The sequence below is a fragment of the Carassius gibelio genome, chromosome A8, assembly GCF_023724105.1.
Source record: "Carassius gibelio isolate Cgi1373 ecotype wild population from Czech Republic chromosome A8, carGib1.2-hapl.c, whole genome shotgun sequence".
NCBI lineage: Eukaryota > Metazoa > Chordata > Actinopteri > Cypriniformes > Cyprinidae > Carassius > Carassius gibelio.
The window spans coordinates 6,513,037-6,537,787 of record NC_068378.1 but is presented as its reverse complement, the minus strand read 5'-3'; the positions used below and the strand labels follow the sequence as shown (position 1 = coordinate 6,537,787).

Genomic DNA, 24,751 nt, shown 5'->3' with positions numbered 1-24,751 from the left:
CCGAATAGTGCTAAAGTCTGTTTATCGCGTGAATGCAGTGATCTCGTCATTATTGCAACACGTTTTCTCTCACAAAATGCTTTCACCACAACTAACAGCAAACACGTGAATGCACCACATGAAAACAGTAAGAGCTTCGTTGTGCAGTTTAGGCAAGTGTGCAGATATACTCGTGATGTGTGACAGCTCCGAAAAAAGTACTCACTGTTTGTGGCGGTGCTGTCGAATCCATATCATAAAAGTTAGTTTGTAACGCCTGTGCTGATATTGCGACTTAATTATATGTAAATATTTGGGCGGGCAAAGCACAGAAAGGGGAGGTAACATTTCTCCTTACAACGTCACAACGAGGAGATTCAAGATCAGCCCGGTTGAGCTTCAATTTTCTCAAAGGCAGAGAAAGATAGCAAAATCTCGATTTTCATGTTAATGCTGCAAAATGCGTCTTCAGCGGTATTAATATTATGTGCAAAAGCCACTTGGAAAAAAGCTTTCTCACCCGAATTAAAGGGGTTTTAGTCTGAATAAAATGCTAGTAGCAGGACTGTAAAATGAATAGATGTGATTTATGATCATTTGATAAAATGAAGAGAGCGCGCCATACGTTGGAGATCATTTTACATTTTACCGCTGAATGCACCTCTTTAAATGGTTTTGTGGTGCTCGTTGTTGTATTTTAAAACGCAACTGCAATGTTTTCAAATTACACTATAGTAGTGGAGCAACGGATCATCATTGATCCGTGATCCGTTCGGATCAATATCTTCGGTTCGGCACACGTGACCCGCAGATTGATTTGTGAAAAATCAAAAAAAAAAAACTGTGCATGTTCAGTCCACACTCAGTGGTCATTGGTCATTCTGGCTTCCCTGTCAGATATAAGGATGAAGGAAAGAGGTTAGAGTGAAAAGATTGTGCCAGATCTTTATGAACAGGAGAAGAAAAAAGTTGTGGATGAACTATCCCGAGCATCCTCAGTTGCGCTTACGACATACGGGTGGACGTCCAGGGGGACGGAGAGCTCTGTGACGATAACTGCTCATTTCATTACAGCAGACTGGAAGATGAGAAGTCCGTCTGTTATGTTAAAAAGAAGATATATGTGCACTTTAAGTTGATTTCATATATTTTAATTTAATGTTAATTTAAAAAAAAAACTTATGTTTATTTGTCTTGGCCTTTTTTTTTTTTTTTTGCTGATCCGAAAAATGATCCGAGGAGGACGAGCGAGCGCGGGTTTGACTAGATGTATTTGGAGGTTATTGCTCAGGTCTCGTTCTGCACATATCCAAATGTTTCCATATTCGCAATGTATCTGAATGTTAAACTATAATATTTTTTATTTTTTTTTATGTAAACTAGACGGAAAAGATCACCCTCTTCACATGAGCATGAGTGGACCGGTATAGCTACGGTCTATTTAAACTGACCAGTGTAACCTTTTAAATGTTTGGTTGACTGTACTTTATTTTAATAATGAACAGACTGTGATGTAAGTTTGAAATTAGAATGCACTTTAGATGTTCTGTGTCATTTATACCAAACACAAATGTTGCTGGTTAGTGTGTTTGCAACACTACTGTTATTTATTATATATATATATATATATATATATATATATATATATATATATATATATATATATATATATATATATATATATATATATATATATATATATATTTCAGTTTAATTGATTTTTATTTCTAACATTTTATTTATTTAAATGTATATTTAAGTTTACATTTATGTTCCAAAAAACTTGAAAAATTCTACTTGATTTTTATGTAAATGAATGACACACACACACACACACACACACACATATATATATATATATATATATATATATATATATATATATATATATATCCTGTTTTATATATTTAATACTTGGCCAGTTTATTGATTTGTTTCGTTAACTTTGGATAATTTTTTTTTATTTTAATACCGTGCAGTGCACAAAATTAAGATTCGAGAGATGGTTCAAGTCAGTGCTTAATAAATGATGATAAGTTTAGAAATATTGTGCATCCACTTATTATTAGTGTGACATTTTAGCATGCAAATGAAGGGGAAAACTTCAAGATATCGGCCCATAAAAATCGGCAGCACATATCGGCCATCTGCTGACCCTGACCTCTAAACATCGGCATCGGCTATAGAAAAACCCATATCGGTCGATCTAAAAATTTTTATCGTGATCTCGATATGATTGTTTATCGCCCAGTCCTACCCATGGCAATTAATATCAGTTTCAGTTGGATATCAACAAACAAAAGATATGAGATGCATTGTTTATTTTTAAGAGTTGATCATCCTTTTTGTTAAGATATGCATGATTATTTTCTAAAATTAGATCTGCTTTTACCATTATTTATCCCTGATTTCGGAGCAGACCATAAACACAAAACCAAATAAGAAACCTCATGATGGTTGTTCTCATGCATAAGTCCTCTCTCTTACACTGTGTCTCTGCTCTTCACAGGCCTGTAAAGAACCTGTCTTACGCAGGAAAGCTATGGATAAATGTGCTCGTAAGGTCTGCCATGCTCTGGCCAGCATCAATTGGGACATAAAGCTGACACATTGGCTTCATAGTACACTTGTTGAGTCTTTGAGTCTTGCTATGCTGGCCGCTTACGTTGATGTACTGCAGACACTCAAAAGCAAGGTAGGATGTCTTATTATCATATTACCATGGTATAGAATCCTTAGGAAGAGGTTACACTGTTTCTTATTCATCTCTTATGACATCTCCACATTTACCCTTTTAGGTACCATCCCTGATCGACAGGATGTTGCTGTCATCCTCTGTTTAAACAGGAGCGGCAGGAGCTGAGGCTCTTTCTCTTTCTCACTTTATTTTGTTCTTTTAATATAATTGTAAAAATGTCCCCTTTCAGGTCGTGGGTCATGTCTTTTTGCTGTAAAATATTTCGAAATATTATTTTGCTGGGTCATATGATGCGATTTCAGTTTTTCCTTTCTCTTTGGAGTGTCACAAGCTCTTGGTACATGAAGAAGATCTGTAAAGTCTCAAATCCAAAGAGATATTCTTTATAAAAGTTAAGATTCTGCGTCGCAAAAAGTCGCATTCAGTGTGAGAACACTGTAATATAAAAGTCTTTAACAGGAAATGTCTGCTATCCCCCTGATAGATGTCTTGATTACTGTCTGTATCTGATTTGCGTACACATCTTTATTTATTTTTTTCAGAGTAAACTTCCTGGATCCCCCCTGATCCTGATAGCTCCATCAGGACCAACAAATCCCACCTTCTCTACCTCTCGACGAATGAGATTCTGGCAGTCTCAGCTCTCCTGTCTAGGGAAGGTATGCAAAATCACAGGCAAACACAGCTGTCTGAAACACTTTGATTTTGTGTTCACCATCATAACTTCAGATCTAGGCTTGGTTTCATTGAGATTAACATCATTTGTAAATAAAATATTGTGTTAATGTTATCATTCTTGCATTCATAGTCCTGTCAGATTCTGATTGAGATAAAACTGATGGAGCATTTTGTGTCTGTTTGTTTTGGTAATTAAGGTAATTCCCATTAACGTTCATGTGGGCAGTGGAGCCAACATCGGAATCACGCAATGTGTAGAGCACATGATCGGCACAGTCAGAGGAAAAGTCATTGAGGTACAAAACCGCACCGCTCTAGCTAGCCAATGCCACTTTCACTTTAGAGAAAAATATATAAATCAGCAATGGGATTTTTCTGTATTTTCTGATCTCAGGTGTATGATGCATGTGAAAGGTACAGTATTGTTCAAAATAATAGCAGTACAATGTGACTAACCAGAATAATCAAGGTTTTTAGTATATTTTTTATTGCTACGTGGCAAACAAGTTACCAGTAGGTTCAGTAGATTGTCAGAAAACAAACAAGACCCAGCATTCATGATATGCACGCTCTTAAGGCTGTGCAATTGGGCAATTAGTTGAAAGGGGTGTGTTCAAAAAAATAGCAGTGTCTACCTTTGACTGTACAAACTCAAAACTATTTTGTACAAACATTTTTTTTTTCTGGGATTTAGCAATCCTGTGAATCACTAAACTAATATTTAGTTGTATGACCACAGTTTTTTAAAACTGCTTGACATCTGTGTGGCATGGAGTCAACCAACTTGTGGCACCTCTCAGCTGTTATTCCACTCCATGATTCTTTAACAACATTCCACAATTCATTCACATTTCTTGTTTTTGCTTCAGAAACAGCATTTTTGATATCACCCCACAAGTTCTCAATTGGATTAAGGTCTGGAGATTGGGCTGGCCACTCCATAACATTAATTTTGTTGGTTTGGAACCAAGACTTTGCCCGTTTACTAGTGTGTTTTGGGTCATTGTCTTGTTGAAACAACCATTTCAAGGGCATGTCCTCTTCAGCATAGGGCAACATGACCTCTTCAAGTATTTTAACATATGCAAACTGATCCATGATCCCTGGTATGCGATAAATAGGCCCAACACCATAGTAGGAGAAACATGCCCATATCATGATGCTTGCACCTCCATGCTTCACTGTCTTCACTGTGTACTGTGGCTTGAATTCAGAGTTTGGGGGTCGTCTCACAAACTGCCTGTGGCCCTTGGACCCAAAAAGAACAATTTTACTCTCATCAGTCCACAAAATGTTCCTCCATTTCTCTTTAGGCCAGTTGATGTGTTCTTTGGCAAATTGTAACCTCTTCTGCACATGCCTTTTTTTTAACAGAGGGACTTTGCGGGGGATTCTTGAAAATAGATTAGCTTCACACAGACGTCTTCTAACTGTCACAGTACTTACAGGTAACTCCAGACTGTCTTTGATCATCCTGGAGGTGATCATTGGCTGAGCCTTTGCCATTCTGGTTATTCTTCTATCCATTTTGATGGTTGTCTTCCGTTTTCTTCCACGTCTCTCTGGTTTTGCTCTCCATTTTAAGGCATTGGAGATCATTTTAGCTGAACAGCCTATCATTTTTTGCACCTCTTTATAGGTTTTCCCCTCTCTAATCAACTTTTTAATCAAAGTACGCTGTTCTTCTGAACAATGGGTCTCATTCATGAAACACGAGCAGAACGAATTTTTGTGTAAGTCGCGTGTAAAGTGGTTTTGGCGTAAATTTTCGGATTCATTAAAACGTTCGTATTTTCCAAATGTTAGTTGGTACGAAAGAAATCTACACCTGCTCCCAGCCACGCGTAAATAGTGCGTTTAACTTCTGAATGTTTTGCTCATTAATACGGCTGCATTTTAATTAACCTTAATCGGGTACATATTTACACAGCATTTTGAAAAAAAAAATATATATATATTAATTACATACGGTTTTTCTTTTAACTTTTATTATGAGAGCCAGTAATAGGATCTGTAATATGCTGCCAAACTTCCTTTTTTAGGACCTGATACGCCACTAGTACGCTTGAAAATAAAATGTGGCATTTTGAACGAACTTCTGATAATAAAACTTCAATTTCTGCAGATGAGAAATGTTTCTTTTTCAGTCGCTTTTGAGAAGACATGTTGAAATCCTTCGTTTGGTGTCATAATATGATGCTCATATATAGTTGTCAGTCGGATTTAATGGGCGGGATTTATGGTAATTGAGAGTGAGCGTGCACGCGCGTCCCATTTACGACTGATTGGAATTCATTAACACACATACACATTTCACTATCACATCTGACGTTTACGAAGTTTTTGTGAATCAGGAGAAGAGTCTTCGGGAAGTTATCTTTACGCGCAAATCACTCAGATATTTACTCGTATATTTACGAATGTTTCATGAATGAGACCCAATGTCTTGAACGACCCATTTTCCTCAGCTTTCAAATGCATGTTCAACAAGTGTTGGCTTCATCCTTAAATAGGGGCCACCTGATTCACACCTGTTTCTTCACAAAATTGATGACCTCAGTGATTGAATGCCACACTGCTATTTTTTTGAACACACCCCTTTCAACTAATTCAACTAATTGCCCAATTGCACAGCCTTAAGAGCGTGCATATCATGAATGCTGGGTCTCATTTGTTTTCTGAGAATCTACTGAACCTACTGGTAACTTGTTTGCCACGTAGCAATAAAAAAATATACGAAAAACCTTGATTATTCTGGTTAGTCACATTGTACTGCTATTATTTTGAACAATACTGTATATTGTATGAGGAAAATTGGCTGCGTTTTCAGTAGGGATGCATGATCATGATTTTTCATTGCCGATTCGAATACCGATTTTCGTTTTTCTTCTTTAAGCAACAAACAAGAAAGAAGAAAAGTGTGCATCAACAAGATGTTTATTTGGTATTTAATAGACCAAACTGGCTTTTGGCTATTGAAAACAATAACTGCAACCGTCTGAAATTAACAGCAGTAACTGTACAGTGATTAGCCTACATTGAATACAAACATAAATGGTACAGACATCAGCATTTAGCTTTTGTTTTTGAATTGGGTTGAAACTACAGAGAACTGGCCTTAAATTAAAAGATTAACTGTAACCAAGTGAAATTAAAGGCAATAACTGCATAGTTCTACAATCCATCAACACAGTCAATACACATTCAATACGATGTTTCTTAATCAGCACTCAGTATTTGTTTTAGTTTTTAAATTTGGTTTTAACTTAAAAAAAGGTCTTTACCAGTAAGACTAAATAAAAGTATGCTATATAAATCTATTATTCAGAAATGTTAAAATCAAATAATGTTGGTGTGAATAAAACAAAGATGCAAAGTGTTTTATTCATCCAATAAAAAAAAAAAAAAAAATTAGGGTAATGATTGATATTTATATATATTTTTTTTTAACTTGAGCCAATGAGAAATAAATGACTTATTGTCTCAAGTAAAAAAAAAATATAGATGTGAATCATTACCCTAAAAAAAAAATTATTGGATGAATGAAACACTTTTTTTTCAGTGTGCTACAGCAGGTGATTTTTAAATCAAATTAAGTCTATGTAATTTTAAGGTAAAATAAAAATAATTATCCTATCAGAACTGACGTTTACTTCTGGCTTTTCAAACGTGTATGCAAGTTCTAATTTACAGAAAAAAAATAAAAAATTCAGTTTTGTCACAGTTTAGTCCAAAGACCCAGTACTTCGATACCAAGTCGGTTCTAAAAAAAATTTAATGTCACGGTACTAGGTTTCTGTAAGTACCGGTGGTACCGAGGACCCGTCCAAACCCGGTTCTTGACACATACAGTGCTATGATTTCCGCGAAGCAGAAAACGCAGACAGAATCTCAAAATCCAGTCATGACAATGAAACTTACATTTTAAAATGGGCAGTCACGGAATTTGTCAAAGTTTGCATAAATTAATCAAATCAAATCTCCATATGGACCAGTATCTGTAAATTTTAAGCCCCAAAAGTTGGTTGAAATCTGAATCATGAATGTTCTGCGTGTCTCTGTGTGAATGAATGAATGGCAGAGATGTGTGGGTTTGTTTACTACATAGACTGAAGCACATGACGCTTGCAGTAATTTCAGCATCTGTCATCTCAGCATGAGAACATTTAGCAGATGCTTTAAATATTGCTTGCTGAAGTATATTGTTTGGACTGTGTTTGTCAGGATGTTGATGATCCGCTGTTGAACATGAAGACACCAGTGCTGTTTGTGGTCGGTCAGAACACACTTCAGTGCAGTCCTGAGACTATGGAGGAGTTCAGCGAGAAGATTCAGGCTGATAACAGCATGGTAGTTGTCGGAGTTGCAGATGACAACTTGAACACTTACAGAACGCACAGAAATGAAAAGGGTATGTATGGACTTATCTAACTCTGGGGGATACTGTGAATAAGCTAAAGTCCCAAAAAGTCGGAGTGTTCCTTTAATGGTTCAATTAAATTGTAGTAATTTAAAATAATGTCTAATTAACTGAAATAATAAAACTTGTACAATTTACTATGTATATATATGACAGCTAAGGAAAATCCCAAATTCAGTATCTCAGAAAATGTAAATGTTGTATTGAAGACCCCTGATGCTACACTCTCATCAGCTAATTAACTCAAAACACCTGAAAAGGCCTTTAAATCGTCTCTCAGTCTAGTTCTGTAGGCTACACAATCATGGGGAAGACTGCTGACTCGACAGTTCTCCAAAAGATGACCATTGACACCTTGCACAAGGACGGCAATACACAAAAGGTCATTGCAAAAAAGGCGGGCTGTTCACAGAGCTCTTTGTCCAAGCATGGCATGGCAAGAGAGGCATGAGTTTTAGCTGTCGCATTACTTGTGTCAAGCCACTCTTGATCAACAGACAACATCAGAGGTGTCTATCCTGGGCTAAAGACAAAAAGGACTGGACTTCTGCTGAGTGGTCCAAAGTTATGTTCTCTTATGAAAGTAAATTTTGCATTTCCTTTGGAAATCAGGGGCCCAGAGTCTGGAGGAAGAGAGGAGAGGCACAAAATCCACGTTTCTTGAGGTCCAGTGTAAATTTTCCACAGTCAGTGATGGTTTGGGGTGCCATTTCATCTGCTGGTGTTGGTCCACTGTGTTTTCTGAGGTCCAAGGTCAACATAGCCTTATACCAGGAAGTTTTAGAGCACTTCATGCTTCCTGCTGCTAACCAACTTTATGGAGATGTAGATTTCATTTTCCAACAGGACTTGGCCCCAGCACACAGTGCCAAAGCTTCCAGTACCTGGTGTAAGGACCATGGTATCCCTGTTCTTAATTGGCCAGCAAATTCGCCTTAACCCCATAGAAAATCTTTGGGATATTGTGAAGAGGAAGATGGGATATGCTGAACAATACACATGTTCTGTAAGATGTAAACACACTATATATTATGCATAGTTTTTTGTATATAGTGCTTTACAGTATATAGAGTGAGTGATTTGTCAAAAGCTAGTTAGCTAGTAGTGTCAAACATCTAGATTTCTTTCACTTGAATGCACAATATTTCCCATTTGCAGATTTGGTTCTGATCTTATTGGGTTTGCTGTGGTGGAAAAGTTAGCGAGAAGAGAAGGCAGCAGAGGATCGGAAAGGACAGTAAAGAGGAGTGGAGAGGAGAGTGGAGGATTGAACAGAAGAGAAGAGAGGAGAAAATGAGGAAAAAAGAGTGAAAGAGGACAGGGTTGGACTGAACAAGAGAGAAGAATAGTGGAGGAAAACAGAGGAGTGAATTGACCAGGAAAGAAGAGTGGAGTAGAGAGGTAGGGAGAGGAGTTGATTGAATCAGAGAGAAGAAGAGGGAAGATGAGAATAGTGGAGAGGAGTAGAAGAGGAGAAGAGTGGAGAGGAGAGAAGAGTGGAGAGAAGCAGAGAGGATTGGAGAGGAGAATAGAGAGTGAAGAGTATAGGAGTATAGGAACACCTATAAAGAGGTGCAAAAATGATAGGCTGTTCAGCTAAAATGATCTCCAATGCCTTAAAATGGAGAGCAAAACCAGAGAGACGTGGAAGAAAACGGAAGACAACCATCAAAATGGATAGAAGAATAACCAGAATGGCAAAGGCTCAGCCAATGATCACCTCCAGGATGATCAAAGACAGTCTGGAGTTACCTGTAAGTACTGTGACAGTTAGAAGACGTCTGTGTGAAGCTAATCTATTTTCAAGAATCCCCCGCAAAGTCCCTCTGTTAAAAAAAAGGCATGTGCAGAAGAGGTTACAATTTGCCAAAGAACACATCAACTGGCCTAAAGAGAAATGGAGGAACATTTTGTGGACTGATGAGAGTAAAATTGTTCTTTTTGGGTCCAAGGGCCACAGGCAGTTTGTGAGACGACCCCCAAACTCTGAATTCAAGCCACAGTACACAGTGAAGACAGTGAAGCATGGAGGTGCAAGCATCATGATATGGGCATGTTTCTCCTACTATGGTGTTGGGCCTATTTATCGCATACCAGGGATCATGGATCAGTTTGCATATGTTAAAATACTTGAAGAGGTCATGTTGCCCTATGCTGAAGAGGACATGCCCTTGAAATGGTTGTTTCAACAAGACAATGACCCAAAACACACTAGTAAACGGGCAAAGTCTTGGTTCCAAACCAACAAAATTAATGTTATGGAGTGGCCAGCCCAATCTCCAGACCTTAATCCAATTGAGAACTTGTGGGGTGATATCAAAAATGCTGTTTCTGAAGCAAAAACAAGAAATGTGAATGAATTGTGGAATGTTGTTAAAGAATCATGGAGTGGAATAACAGCTGAGAGGTGCCACAAGTTGGTTGACTCCATGCCACACAGATGTCAAGCAGTTTTAAAAAACTGTGGTCATACAACTAAATATTAGTTTAGTGATTCACAGGATTGCTAAATCCCAGAAAAAAAAAATGTTTGTACAAAATAGTTTTGAGTTTGTACAGTCAAAGGTAGACACTGCTATTTTTTTGAACACACCCCTTTCAACTAATTGCCCAATTGCACAGCCTTAAGAGCGTGCATATCATGAATGCTGGGTCTTGTTTGTTTTCTGACAATCTACTGAACCTACTGGTAACTTGTTTGCCACGTAGCAATAAAAAATATACTAAAAACCTTGATTATTCTGGTTAGTCACATTGTACTGCTATTATTTTGAACAATACTGTAGGAGAGAATAGTGGAGAGGGGAGAAGAGTGAAGCGGAGAGGATTAAACAAGATAGTAGAAGTGTGGAGGAGAAAGGAAAGGAGGATTGGGGAGAGGAGTGAACTGAACAGGAGAGGATAAGAGTGATGAGGAGATAACAGGAGAGCAGTGATGTGAATTGGAGAAGAATAAAGGATGGACCCTGAGTTCTCAACTAAGCAGCTGGAGAGAAATCTGCTCAGTACCAACTATATTGCTTGCATAATATGTCAGAAAACAGACTGTGACACTGGTCCTCTTCAGAAACTGACAAATCAAGGGGTACCCTTCCCTCCTATATGCTGTAACCAACAGAAAGGATGATGTCTCATGCAGACTTGACAATCAGCTGAAAGCTCAATGTGACTTTCTGGGGAGGAATCCTTTGTGGCACATACAATGTTGTGCGAAAAAAAAGTTTAATAGCAAGAAGGCACTTCATTTGAAGCAGAACTTAATCCTGAGCCAGACAACAGCAGGCCTAATAAAAAAAAACATGGATGTCAATGCCACAGCCCATCAAACACAAGGAAAGTGCTTCATTTGTGGAAGAGCACGCACAACCAGGAGGAATAGATCCCTCATTTTGATTGCCACTTATGACAGACAGAATGCAGTATGGGAAAAAGCAAACAAACTTAAAGATGAAGAGATAATACACAAGATTCATGGTCCTGATGGAAACAGGTGTGTTGATATGATTGCTGAGGACTTCCGATACCACAAGGAATGCATGACCAACTATCTGACAAAGCGTCTTTGTTCACAGGAAAAGACTAGTACTGCCATCACTCCATATGATGCTGCACTCAACCAACTCATAGCTTGGATAGATGAGCTCCTTTTCAAAGAGAATGCCATATTCTTCGTAACAGCTTTGAGGGATGAATTCCATAAATACTTGGAAAGCCATGGAGTTCACAATGTTACCACATATAGATGTCAATACTTGATTGCCCACCTTAGAAGGCACTATAAAGTAGGTGGCAATTGTAAAATAATGGTTGTGCCACAGAAAGGATGTTCTAGTCTGATTTGCTCAGCAGAAATTAATGTTAGCTGCATGCTCTCAAAGTTGAAGGAACTCAAGGAGAAAATTGAAGAGGCAGAGTATGAAGAAGAAAGTGATGATGAGTTGACACCATAGTCTCTTCCTACAACACTGCAGGAAGAGACTATGGAAGGAACTCCAGGACCAACGTAAGTGATAACAAATGCATCTCCAGAGTTAGGTGAGGATGGCCGTGTGAAAATCAGTCCTAAGCAGAAAGAACAAGTTCTCAACCTTGCCCAGGATGTCTGCCAAGCAGTTGTCAAGATTCCCAAATGCGTTGGGACAGCTTTGCACATCCTTAAGGAAACCAGAAGCAAGTCGACTGTGTCACTCTTATATAGATTTGGGAACAGCATAAGCTACAAAGAAGCACAGATTTATATTACAACAATGGCAATGGCAGTTATAGAGCAGACAACTAGGGATGGTGCCTTCAAACTAAAGAACCGGAAGGTTGGACGATTCACACAGTTTGCATTTGATAACCTTGACTTCCAAGAGTACACAAAGGATGGACGAACACTGCATGGCACAACACATATCATATTTCAGTACAAGAATCGAGATGAAGACCCCACACCAATGGTTAGTTTACCTCTACTGAAAACCCGGCAACCAGCCCTGGAATCTTCTCAGCCTTTTCAGACCAAGGAAAGCCACCTCAGTCTAAAAGATCGTCAAAAGAGTCACTGTCTGGTTGGAGTTGAAACAGATCCTAAGCTTCCTGTGTGTCTAGCAGAACCTCTTGACCACATGAGCATCCTCTGGCATTTAGTGCATAGCTGCCCTATTGTACTATTGGAGGACCTGAAACCAAGTTGTGCTGCTCCAACAAAGAGTTCATTCCAATCATTTCTCATCCCATATACCATCCCTGCAACTGTGATCAGCTATGGTCCCGTCTTCCCCAAGTCACCAACGAACCCAGATGTGGTTGAACAGTCTGTTCAGTACTGCATGGATGTGTCGAGAAAACATTTTCAAGAGTACACTGTAAAAAGTGTTTCCCTATATTTATTCAGTAAAATTGTGTCAAAATTTTACAAGCAATATTATTAATTAAATTTAAAACATTTTAATTAAGTAGAAATAATCATTAAAAATAAGTAGAATAACATGAAAAAATAAGTAAAATTTACATAAAAATATTGATTTCATTGGACAAAAAACAAACAAACAAAAAAACACTATGCTAAAGAATACTATGTTATGCATGCCTGGCCAGTAGTTGGCGATCATGAAACATTATATGCATGCACATGACATCAGCCTTTTTACAAATTAACATTTTTGTTGCTTACATAGATATGATACAGGCATCATGTTCAAAAGGCTGTGTCTTAAGGCCCCCCAAACAGAGTTATTGAAGACACCTAAAGTTCACAAACAGAATCAAAGGGTAAATTGTTGGTTACCATTACAGTGGTCAGTGTTTGCTTTAGTTGTGTACTTGACCCTTGATATTTTAATATTACATTTTGCATTGCTGTTGTAACTCAGTTATAACAGCTAGACAAACTAAGAATAAAGATGATCGGGTAGTGTTGGTCATGCTATTACATAATCTTTGTTCTTCCTGAATATCTGAACTCATTCAGAGTCTGATCTCTGAGACAAGATAACATTCATTATGGCAGCCCTGTGATTCAGCAAAAAAAATTTCAGTGTATACCAGAGTTTGAGAATTCTGTTTAAAACCGAGAAAGGGGAACTTTCTTTTGACACACAGTCACATCAAGAACCAGCGTATGAATCTCAAGAATGGTGACACACAGCATATTCAGACGAACTGTAAGAATCACAAAACAAGCTACTATAGAATTGTTGCTCATTATTTATTCATGCCGCAAAGCATGATGGGAGCCATAAAATGAGTTTTGATTGGTGGCACCCAGAATGCAGTGCAACATGCTTTTTGATGGTCACCATTGTTGAGGTCCTCAGGCTGATTCTTGATGTCTGTGTGTCTAAATGAAAACACTTTTCTTTTTATAATAAGGTTTTGATCAGAGGTGCTTCTAAGAATTTCTCTGACAATGCTGAAAACACCAGAGCTTATATTGTTCAATCAAAGGACATATGTTAGTGATAAGACACACCCAACTCAGACCAAATGATGATGTAAAAACAAATAACACCACCTGGTCGCATTTCCTTCATGGCTTATCTAGCTGCTGTATCACAACTATCAATCAAAGAAAATCTGTTTAAAATTTTAAGGGTCAAGAGTCCAACTAAAGCAAACACTGACCACTACAATGGTAAGCAAATTATTATTATTATTTTTTTCATTCAGTGATTCGGTTTGTGAACTTTAGGTGTCTTCAATACCTGTTTTGGGGGCATTACAACCTTTTGAACATGATGCCTTTATCATATCTATGTAAGCAACACAAATGTTAATTTGTAAAAAGGCTGATGTCATGTGCATGCATATAATGTTTCATGATCGCCAACTACTGGCCTGGCATGCATAACATAGTATTCTTTAGCATAGTGTTTTTTTGTTTGTTTGATTTTTGTCCAATGAAATCAATATTTTTATGTAAATTTTACTTAATTTTTTCATGTTATTCTACTCATTTTTAATGATTATTTCTACTTAATTAAAATGTGTTTAATTAATAATATTGCTTGTAAATTTTTGACACAATTTTACTGAATAAATATAGGGAAACACTTTTTACAGTGTATGCCATCATCACATGTGATCAAGCAATCTATGAAGTGTTTCTGAGTATGCAAAAGAAGAACAAAGGGAAGTATGCCAAATTTATCTTGCACATGGGTGGCTTCCATATTGCTCAGAATTTTCTTGGAGCCATTGGCCATTTGATGCAGTCCACTGGAATCGAAGACATCTTGTTCGAAGCTGATGTCTGGCTCCGTGGAACAGCAAACAAAATCATCAGTCGGAAAGACTACTATGCAAGGCTGCATGCCCACACTATGGTGTATGCAGCCATGTTTGCCCTACACTGTACATGGATATGGTGATGATTCTTATACAGTTCATCCATACTGAGCGTGCAGGTCTGTGGGAGGAACACCTGGCTGAAGTGGAAAAGATGTTACCATATCTTGTAGCTGCTGGCCACTACAAGTATGTATCTTGCCTGCCCCACTACCTAGAAGGTAGTGCTCGTGAAAAAGGACTGGAGGCACTGGCTGCAGCAAGAACAGACAGTGAGAAAGTAGCCCAAATTAAACTTTCAAAATTTGCAGCAAACCCAAAGAAGTCAATGTCCATGACATTAAAAGCCAAAAAGGTATATGACTAGGAGAGTGCAGTTGTGCGGAACCTGTACTTTGTTCAGGATTTACAGGAAGACAGGAAGGTGGCAGTGTTTGGCCATGAATGGACAAGTTGCCCACCCTACCTTTTTGAGCCAGATCTGTCCCTTGACCAAAGTTATGCAATGCGTAAAGGAAACAAGGCAGACTACCTGGCTGCAATCAAGACAGCCCTTGGCAGATCATGGGGTGAAGTGGACAAACTACCGTCTGACAAGCCTGTTGTAATGGTAGTAGATATCATGGCATTCATTCAACGTTACCAACATCTTGGGAAAGTGAAAGTGAAAGTGACATTCAGCCAAGTATGGTGACCCATACTCAGAATTTGTGCTCTGCATTTAACCCATCCGAAATGCACACACACAGAGCAGTGAACACACACACTCACTGTGAGCACACACCCGGAGCAGTGGGCAGCCATGGGCGCACGGGGAGCAGTTGGGGGTTCGATGCCTTGCTCAAGGGCACCTAAGTCGTGGTATTGAAGGTGGAGAGAGAACTGTACATGCACTACCCCCACCCACAATTCCGTCCGGTCCGAGACTCGAACTCACAACCCTTTGTTTGGGAGTCCAACACTCTAACCATTAGGCCACGACTTCCCCAGAGAGTGAGCAGCACCTTCCATGAACTGCAAGGAAAGTACTCGAGGCAGCTCCTTGGACTCCTCCCAGACAAGTGTGACTGCATCCACTTTGTTGGTGATAGATATGATGTCTCTCCTGCTGAAAGTGTGAAAGGTGAGGAACGAGAGAAGAGGATGAAGACCTGCCCCAACAAAATGTAGGAGTACAAGCCACATGATACTCTCCTTATACCTGAATGGAAAGGCTTCATTCACAATCCACTGAATAAAGCTAATCTGTTGAACTACATGGGGGAAGCATGGGCAGCTCAGAACAAGTCACTTCCTGCAGGATGCACACTTATTCTTGGAGGAATCTTTTGTGATCCTGGTCACACTGTCCTCTTGTCAGCAGATTGTCAGGTTGAGCTTCCATAACTTTGCTGTGAGAAACATGAGGAGGCAGATACCAGGATGTTTGCTCACTTTGCATAATCAGTACAAATTATACACCACAAACAGGCTGTAGTGGTAGCAACTGACACAGATGTGATCATGATGTGTATGTACTACATCACACACATGGATGGGCTGCAGGAGCTGTGGGTGAAGATGATGGATATCTTTCTACCCATTCATGCCATTACAGAAGTTCTGGTAGGAAAGTATGATGTTGCAGCATCAGATCTTACATCCCTTCTCCTCAGCACCTACATACGGATGTGACACAGTGAGATATCTGTACAGAAGAGGAAAAAGGCAGACTTACACAGCTGCTATTAAACACCTGACAGACCTTCTGGCACTGTGCAGGTACAGTGACCCTGAGGAAAGCCTGGATGTTCAGGAAGAGGTTATAACAGCAGCACGGCGATACATGGTGTCATTCTATGACAAGAGTGACTTTGGTGGTACCTTTAGATGCACTGCGAGCCCATCTCTTTGTGAGCTTCAAAGGAGATGTGCGTTGCCTTCCACCAACTGAAGACACCTCCCTATTACACCTTCGCAGAGCCCTTCATCAGTTGGCTGTGTGTAAGCGGGCACACATGGTTCAGCCAACCTACCCAGCTGCCACTGATTTTGGGAGACAACTTGTCAGTGGCAAATTGGTGGCAACCATGATGCTGAAAGAGGCAAAACCTTCTGAACTCAAACACAGCCAATACTGCCACTGCAAGAAAAGCATGTGTGCCCGAGGATGCTCCTGTGCAAGAGCCAATGTGAAGTGTGGCATTGCATGTCTCTGCACTGGGGACCCCAACAGATGTTCAAGGTTTGAACTTGGGCTTGAAGACAGGGACACGTAAGCAGGCAGCATGTGTGTGTGTCTCCTCAGTGGTGAGGGTGAAGGTCTGTCCCCAAATCAGTATCTGCAGTGTGCCACCCTCCTGATTGTCCAATCTCACAGGGACCTAGTTCATTAAGTTATGTTAAATTATTTTTCCGTTAAAGTTGTAATAGTTGTCTTCGGAGGCAATAAAAGAATGAAAGTCATTTTGCTGTATTATATTTCTTGTGTGACTCATTTCCATTGGGAGAACAGGGTCGTGTTGAAATTAAAATGATGCCTAGGCCATGATGCTTAATAATGTGGACATTAAAAAAACATGTTAAATATCCAGTATGTCTTTCGGAATTTTGTTTTCTGTTTTCTGTGTCTGTTTTGTTTGTTTTCTGTTTTTCTCAAACAGTATTCTGTTTGGTGAAAAGAATGACATGTTGACTAATGTCATAACTTGGGGGAATAGTTGATTGCCAATGAAGTTAAGATGAACATATTGGAAAAAGTGAGAAAACACCAATTTTTATTATTTTTTTTCATTAAACTGATGCAAAATAATTTAGAAATGTGTTATAAGAGTAATTTTTTCAGTGGATGTTGTCAGCACATGGGTTCTGTGTATCTGGAATGCATTTATTGACAGCGTACCAAACCCACTTCAGGATTTGAGATAAAAATATTTTTTTCAAATTTTTCTGATAAAAAATAAAGGGGGCATACACTAAAATGGCCACAATTTTTTTTCGCAGTATTTCCGGCAGGGCAGAGCCTCCAATTATTGGTTCTTAGGGTCAAAGTTAACAGAAAAAGAACACAAATAAAAAGTATGGCAGACCATGTCAGGTTCAACCCATTTTTGAGACTTTGGCTCCCAGACTATTAGCAATTTATTCTTTTAACATGTAATCAAATACAAATCTTTGATTTTTTTGGCAAAGTTCTGCAACACAGATTTACTCTTTGAATTAAAACACAAATGTCTTAGTATTCCTTAAGAAAGTAATGAGGAAGATGATTATTACATTATCATTTATTTTAATTGAAGTGTAAAGTTATACTTTTGATTTATTCATCCAGAATTTGCCAAACTCTATGGTATACTGTAAATTAATTTTTTAGGAATTCCGTGTTTATGCTTTTTCCACACCACGCCCCTAACATTTACCGCAAAGTAACATGCATAAAATCAATCAGAACATTTAGTTAATATAAAGAGGCAATGGATCATGTGAAGTAATTCAGACCTCTGCAATGATGTTTCCCTTTCAGGATATGTCCAGTGTCTGCAGTAGTCCTACAGCCAGCCCCAAACCCAAGATGGTTGGACTTTCCCCAGCTCAGAAATCCAGTCTCATTACTGCCACACAGCTGCTGAAGACACACATGCAGCGCTCAGGAACTGTGCTCACACATAAACAAGCGCAAGGTGTGTAAATGCACAGATTGAGCCCCAGGACCCTGGACGTGTATACACACAGGATGTGTATTACACAGGCTGTTTTTGCCTGGTGGGACATAAATGCACAAAATATATGACTGGCAACCAATTTTATGCATTACTGGTAACAAAACCGGTAGTAATGTGTCTCTCGTCCCGTGTCTAACTTCTGTTTTTGTTTTTGAATGCAAAAGTGTATCCTGTGTGTATCTGAGTCATGTTAAGCCTGACACTGAGCTATTCTGCTGATGCCTGTGCATGTTTAATGACAAGGGCTACACAGTTTACTGTTGAAAAGTTACATTAACCCTCTGGGATTTACAGTCACATCCTCCCTATATTGAGGAGAGTCTCAGATCCCATCAAGCAGTAATGTTGTATGTAATTCCTGTCTTTTCTATGACCTCTTCTTTCCTTCTTCACTCTCTCCATCTTTGTCTTCTGTTCGCTAAAGCTCAGTTTGCTGCTTTGATTAAACATAATATGCTGGTGAGGAAAAGCATTCCTCCTGGCAGCCCTTCATGTCTCTTTGGTGAGTTTATCTCCTTTCCTTCTTTATTCTGTCTTCCATCAGTCTCCCCCACTTATTTGTCCTTCTTTACTAAAGGTTTTCTGTCCTGTCTGTGTCACTTATGTCCCTTTTACTGTTTCACCAGCTTGTGTTTGCTAAAGGGACTAACAATAGTAAATGCATAATAAAAAAAAAAAACTCTAGTCTTAGTTTTTTGTTATTTTCTCTAATAGGTGCACAGTTTGGCTTTTGATGCTTAAGCACATTTTAAAATAGTATTTGATTTACGAATCACCTAGGCATATATTCTTTTTTAATTATAATTATTTTGGCCATTGGCCAAAATGTTATTTCTCTTTGGCTGATAAGAGTCAGAAGTAGGACCCAGCTCCTATTCTCTGAGTTCATTAATGTCTTTGTTTAACAGATCTGTCTAATAATTGAAAGGCATGCAATATAATACTTTTTTCATATAATGTCGCCATTCTTAAGTCTTTGAATATATAATAAATACTTGGTTTAATCTGTGCTGCGATTATATACTTACCTCTGTCATATTATGTCAAAATCACTGTGTGCTGTATGTAAAATAGACTTACCAGGTAACCTAGTACATTTATTCATATTTAAAACAATTCATATTTTTGTGAAATAATTAATAAAGTTCAAATACTGCTAAATATGTGTAAAACTTTAGTAGATGTATGATTTAAAAAAAAGTACCTGTATAAAAATAACCTGTATTGCACCTTCTGAACGCTGGGTGAGCTCAAGAGGTTGTTGGAGATAACTCTTTGTGTGTTTCAGTGCCGGTGCCCAGTGAGCAGGTGGAGGGTTTGGACCGAGACGACCTGAGGCTCCACCTCAAGAGAAGACAGACTCCCAGTCCCACTCCCACCAAAGCCTCCAAAATAGCCAACATCAAAGTCACCATCGTCTCCCACGGAGACGCGGCGGGAAATATGACAGGCTCCACTTCTCAAGAAGGTAATGAAAACATTCAGGCCTCATTCAGCCTACTGAGTCGCTGGTTAAACTATAAGTGGAATATTGATGCATTTAGGCGGAATGAAGATTTATGAAGTTTTCAGGCAGATCGATGACTTTGTTAATCTGATTTCTGAGTTGATTAAAGTTGGCAGTACATTTTAAATGGATTGATCACCCAAAAGTATTCATTGTCATCATTAACTGGGGAAAAAAAATACTGTGGAAGTCAATCAGATACACACAACGTGCTACAATTTATCTCCTTTATGAAAGAATGACTTGCCACTGTTTACAACTTACTAGTTGTAGTTTTCTTACTAAATAGTTTTCTATATTGATATTATGGAAATAAACAAACAAAACTTAAATGTAGAAACAGTCATAAATGACAATTAAAACGGCCAAAAACAGCAATATTGAGAATATATATATATATATATATATATATATATATATATATATATATATATATATATATATATATATATATATATATATATATATATATATATTGAGAAAAAATATTTAGAATTTTCAACACCATTTCTCAAGTCTTCAGTGTCACATGAACCTTCAGAAATCATAATAATATGCTGATTATAGACATTTCTGATTATTATTAATGTTGAAAACTTACTGACCCCAAACCTTTGAATGTTAGTGTACTTCAGTAAAATGATGTAATGAATAGTCCCACATAAAATTAAAGATGTCTTGGACTGTATCTTTTACACTTACATTGGTGTTTTCTGTGCAGGAAAGCCCCTCGGACTGACAGTGGGCCAAACTGTGTCTGGGGCCAAAGAGCTGTGTGAGCTTCTCAGTGCACAAAGGTATCTTTATCTTTTCACACCAGGTACACCTTAATGATGTTTACACCAGCATAAATCTTCGGCACAAAAATGTAGTCTGGTATTCACATGCGATTTGTCTGTTCAATCAAATCTTTGAGATTTTAGTTTTTGCAAAAACAACACCAAGTACTACTTTTCACTCTCAACATTCATGATGTGTGAACAGGCCTTTAATCTTGCAGTAACAACCAATGCTGATTGTATTCTTATAGGGCTGTGTGATAAATAGCGATTAACATTAAATCTCAGGTAGTCGACCTGTCTAGTGTGATTATAATAAAGCAAAGGCCGTGATAGTTTTATGCGTAGCTTGTCTGTGAAGCACAGCTCTTTGATCAGAAGGTAGTAGATCTGCTCCGTCTGAAATAACTACGAGTTTGACTCGCTTATAATGCGCATTTGAAAACACAACACTCATCAACAATAATCATTATAAATATACATTATCATGAAAATACCTGAGAGGTTTGAAGAACAGTGATAGAAATAGGCATTTCCTGGAACTACAGTACAGACCAAAAGTTTGGACACACCTTCTCATTCCAAGAGTTTTCTTTATTTTCATGACTATGAAAATTGTAGAGTCACACTGAAGGGCTAACATCAAGGGCTATTTGACCAAGAAGGAGAGTGATGGGGTGCTGTCCCAGATGACCTGGCCTCCACAGTCACCGGACCTGAACCCAATCGAGATGGTTTAGGGGTGAGCTGGACCGCAGACAGAAGGCAAAAGGGCCAACAAGTGCTAAGCATCTCTCGGGGAACTCCTTCAAGACTGTTGAAGACCATTTCAGGTGACTACCTCTTGAAGCTCATCAAGAGAATGCCAAGAGTGTGCAAAGCACTAATCAAAGCAAAAGGTGGCTACTTTGAAGAACCTAGAATATGACATATTTTTGGTTGTTTCACACTTTTTTGTTATGTATATAATTCCACGTGTTAATTCATAGTTTTGATGCCTTCAGTGTGACTCTACAATTTTCATAGTCATGAAAATAAAGAAAACTCTTTGAATGAGAAGGTGTGTCCAAACTTTTGTTCTGTACTGTATGTATTATGAGACTACTTCTGCGGGACAAGAGCCCCCTCTGGCTTTGAGATGCAGCAGCATTCAACCATACTTCACTGACAAGCTGTGCATAGAAAAATAGCAGCCAATCGTTTATTTCCGATTTATCGTGCAGCATATTGTGTAATGATGATCTTCATCAGCTACAGCATACATATTACCCAATTATAAGATTCATATCAAAGTTTTTATTTCAACATTTGCATGATTTATACAATGCCGTGCCGTGTTGGATCAGATAATGTGCCAGCACTTGCATAACTCCATGACACTGCATCTGCACTGTATTTTGTAAGTTTCCACTTATACATAGAACTTGTTTAGAAAAAGATTTTTCAGTAACACTTTATTTTATGGTGTCCTTTTTACACCTTACATGAACTTACTCTTGTAAAAACAATTAATTATAAATAATTGCCTGCAAATAACCCTAAGCCAAACCATAATCTTAACCCAAATATTAACCCATGTATTTATTTAAAATTACTCAGGACTTAAATGTATAATTAGACTGTAACAAGGACACTTCAAAATAACAGTTTTTTCTTGTTATATACAGTTTTATGCGAAAGTTTGGGAACCCCTTGCAAAATCTGTGAAAATGTGAATCATTTAAAAAAAATAAAAATAAGAGAGATCATACAAAATGAATTTTATTTTTTATTTAGTACTGATATACATTTAGATATTTTACATAAAAGATATTTACATATAGTTCACAAGACAAAGCAATAGCTGAAGTTAATAGAAGTTTGGGAACCCTTGGTTCTTAATACTGTGTGTGGTTATCTGGACGATCCACAAAGTTTTTTATTTCATTTTATTTTGTGTTGGTTGTTCATGAGTCCCTTGTTTGTTATGAACAGTTAAACTGAGCTCTGTTCTTCAGAAAATCTTCCATGTCCTGCAGATTCTTTAGTCTTCCAGCATCTTTTGAGTTGGGGTAAAAACTTTTTGAATTTGAAGATCAAGGTAAATTTTACTTAATTAGTCTCCCGGGGAGTCTCCGAAGGGCAGAACTAAAAATTTCAGCTATTGCTTTGTCTTGTGGACTATATGTAAACATTTGATGTACAATATCTTACTCAGTACAGTACTAAATAAAAAAATAACATGCATTTTGTATGATCTATTTTATTTTGTTAAAATTATTCACATTTTCACAGATTCTGCAAGGGGTTCCCAAACTTTTGCATTAAAACTGTAGCAGCAGTGTGTGTGTGTTGATGGTGGTTTGATTCTGAGCTGGTGTCCTGTGCTCCTTTAGGTCAGGAGGTTTGGCAGACATGTCTGGAGCTTTGGGTTCCAGTGAAGGGCCTTTTCACAGCCTGCAGGGGAGTTTGATTTCGGGTTCTTCCTCTCCTGTCCAGGCTCAGGCCCCCGCCACTGCGCAAGGTACCAGCATCATTACGTTCTGCAGACAGGGTCATCTAAAAACTCTGTTTAAAGGGTCATGAAACCCTAAAACACAGTCTTGAGATGCTAGCATACATGTACAGCTTGCAGCAGTGAAAACAACAATAGCACTCATTTTGTCTATTATTAATGGAAAAGTTATTATTTTATTTTCATTTTTTGGGGCAATTTCATTCTTTCAGTTTAAAAAGCAACTTTTTCATACCGCCAACTTTTTTCTCGGCTGCCGTGGCTGGAGAGTACAAATCTATGTCATCAGTCTTCTGAGCTTTTCTTTGTATCATTCATGAGTATGTATTCTTATGATCCACTATGCACAAGGTCTTATGAAATCTTATGAAAGCGCTTCTGCACTCTCAGGTAAACATGACACATTTAATATGTAACCACATGTGGAGCACGCATGAGAGCAGTTTTCTGCACTAAACAACTGTGAGTTTTAACAACACATGCTGCGTGGATTGCAGTTCATATCTGGACTTGAGCAAGCGTGTTTCAAGTTTGTGTGAATATATGCCATAATCTCTCGTGCTGTAAACATGAACCAGCACCGTGTATGCAAACAGGAACATGTCTTCTTCAAATGAAATATGTGCAAATAAGGGAACTGATATAGCCGTACATCTGAACATGATAGCAATGACACGGCAGATTATTGTGATACACAGCAAACAATGATATAGACCAAAAATTCAAAGAATCCTTTTTTGACTCTGTTTGTGTGTGTTTAGCTCCTTCTGCCAGTAGTCTGCTGCAGGGTCTCAGCCTCAGTCTGCAGGAGATCAACACTAAATCCCCCAGGCGTCCCCTCCACCACAAAGGTGCCGGCCCATCTCTAATATCTCTATAGCTTCCTTTATAATAAAGCTGATGTATAACCCCCACTGAGCCACTCCTGTCTGTGTGTGGTGATCTTCAGGTGTGTCAGGGGCAGGTGTTGAGCACACTAGTGCGGGCGCTGCCGGTCGTGTCGACGGGATTCGGGATGACCAAAACCACAGCCATCCACCATCTCCTCACCAACGGCGGCCTGGCCAAACTAGCCCATAGTCTGCCAGGACTGGCCCACGTCTCCAGCCAGAGCACGGGTACGTCCTCGTCGCCACTGATGACACAGCGATCCAAACAGAGGCGTCCGTGTTGAGTAGGGACTAGAGTAGCTGTAAGGTCAAAGGTCGAGTCAATGAGAAGCATCTAAACTGATAAACGCTCTGACAAATCAACAAACATCTAGCTGAGCATGTAAATATGTTCCATAAACTTTGTATTTTGTATTTTTTTTATGCATGTAAAGAGCTTTATTGTGTCATCTTCTACAATATCGGGTTTGTCAAGTTTGTCAGCTCGCCCTTGAGATCGACCTTCAAACTGTCCAGAGGCCCAGAATATATATATGGCAGTGCTGTAAAAATGATCAATCAATTCCCACAACAGCAGCTTCATTCATGCTTAACGTGACCAACTGTTTTTGTTGGATGAGGAGTCTGTAAATCATAAGGCTTGCTCTACTCACAAAGACATCCATTAAAGCCAAAACACCAAACCGTTTTTCCTACCTCCTTGTGTCATTATTGTTTTGCTTTCTGTTTTCATCTCCCAACTGCATGCAGTGTTCTTTGCAGAAGTTTAAATTATGTAAATATATTCCAAATAAATAACAAAACCCAAAAACTAATTCTGAATTATGAATCCAT

The 24,751-nt window shown here is 38.4% G+C and overlaps 1 protein-coding gene across 1 annotated transcript; it reads left to right on the top strand.

The window, feature by feature from the left end:
* The first annotated feature begins 1,971 nt into the window (after positions 1-1,971).
* On the top strand, positions 1,972-24,699 carry LOC128018264 (KAT8 regulatory NSL complex subunit 3-like). The gene is made up of 10 exons (XM_052603681.1): positions 1,972-2,674; positions 2,778-3,336; positions 3,553-3,651; positions 7,580-7,766; positions 18,049-18,205; positions 19,536-19,715; positions 20,476-20,551; positions 22,909-23,036; positions 23,789-23,878; positions 23,977-24,699. The coding sequence occupies exons 4-10, from the start codon at positions 7,758-7,760 to the stop codon at positions 24,105-24,107; spliced, it is 771 nt and encodes a 256-aa protein (XP_052459641.1). The 5' UTR covers positions 1,972-2,674; positions 2,778-3,336; positions 3,553-3,651; positions 7,580-7,757; the 3' UTR covers positions 24,108-24,699.
* Positions 24,700-24,751: the final 52 nt, after the last annotated feature.

What these genes read in the sequence shown, in the direction of transcription:
- LOC128018264 (XM_052603681.1), top strand. An exon ending in CACACATAAACAAGCGCAAG is followed by an intron (nt 18,206 to 19,535) that starts GTGTGTAAATGC and finishes TGTGTGTTTCAG; the next exon opens with TGCCGGTGCCCAGTGAGCAG. An exon ending in GGCCCCCGCCACTGCGCAAG is followed by an intron (nt 23,037 to 23,788) that starts GTACCAGCATCA and finishes GTGTGTGTTTAG; the next exon opens with CTCCTTCTGCCAGTAGTCTG.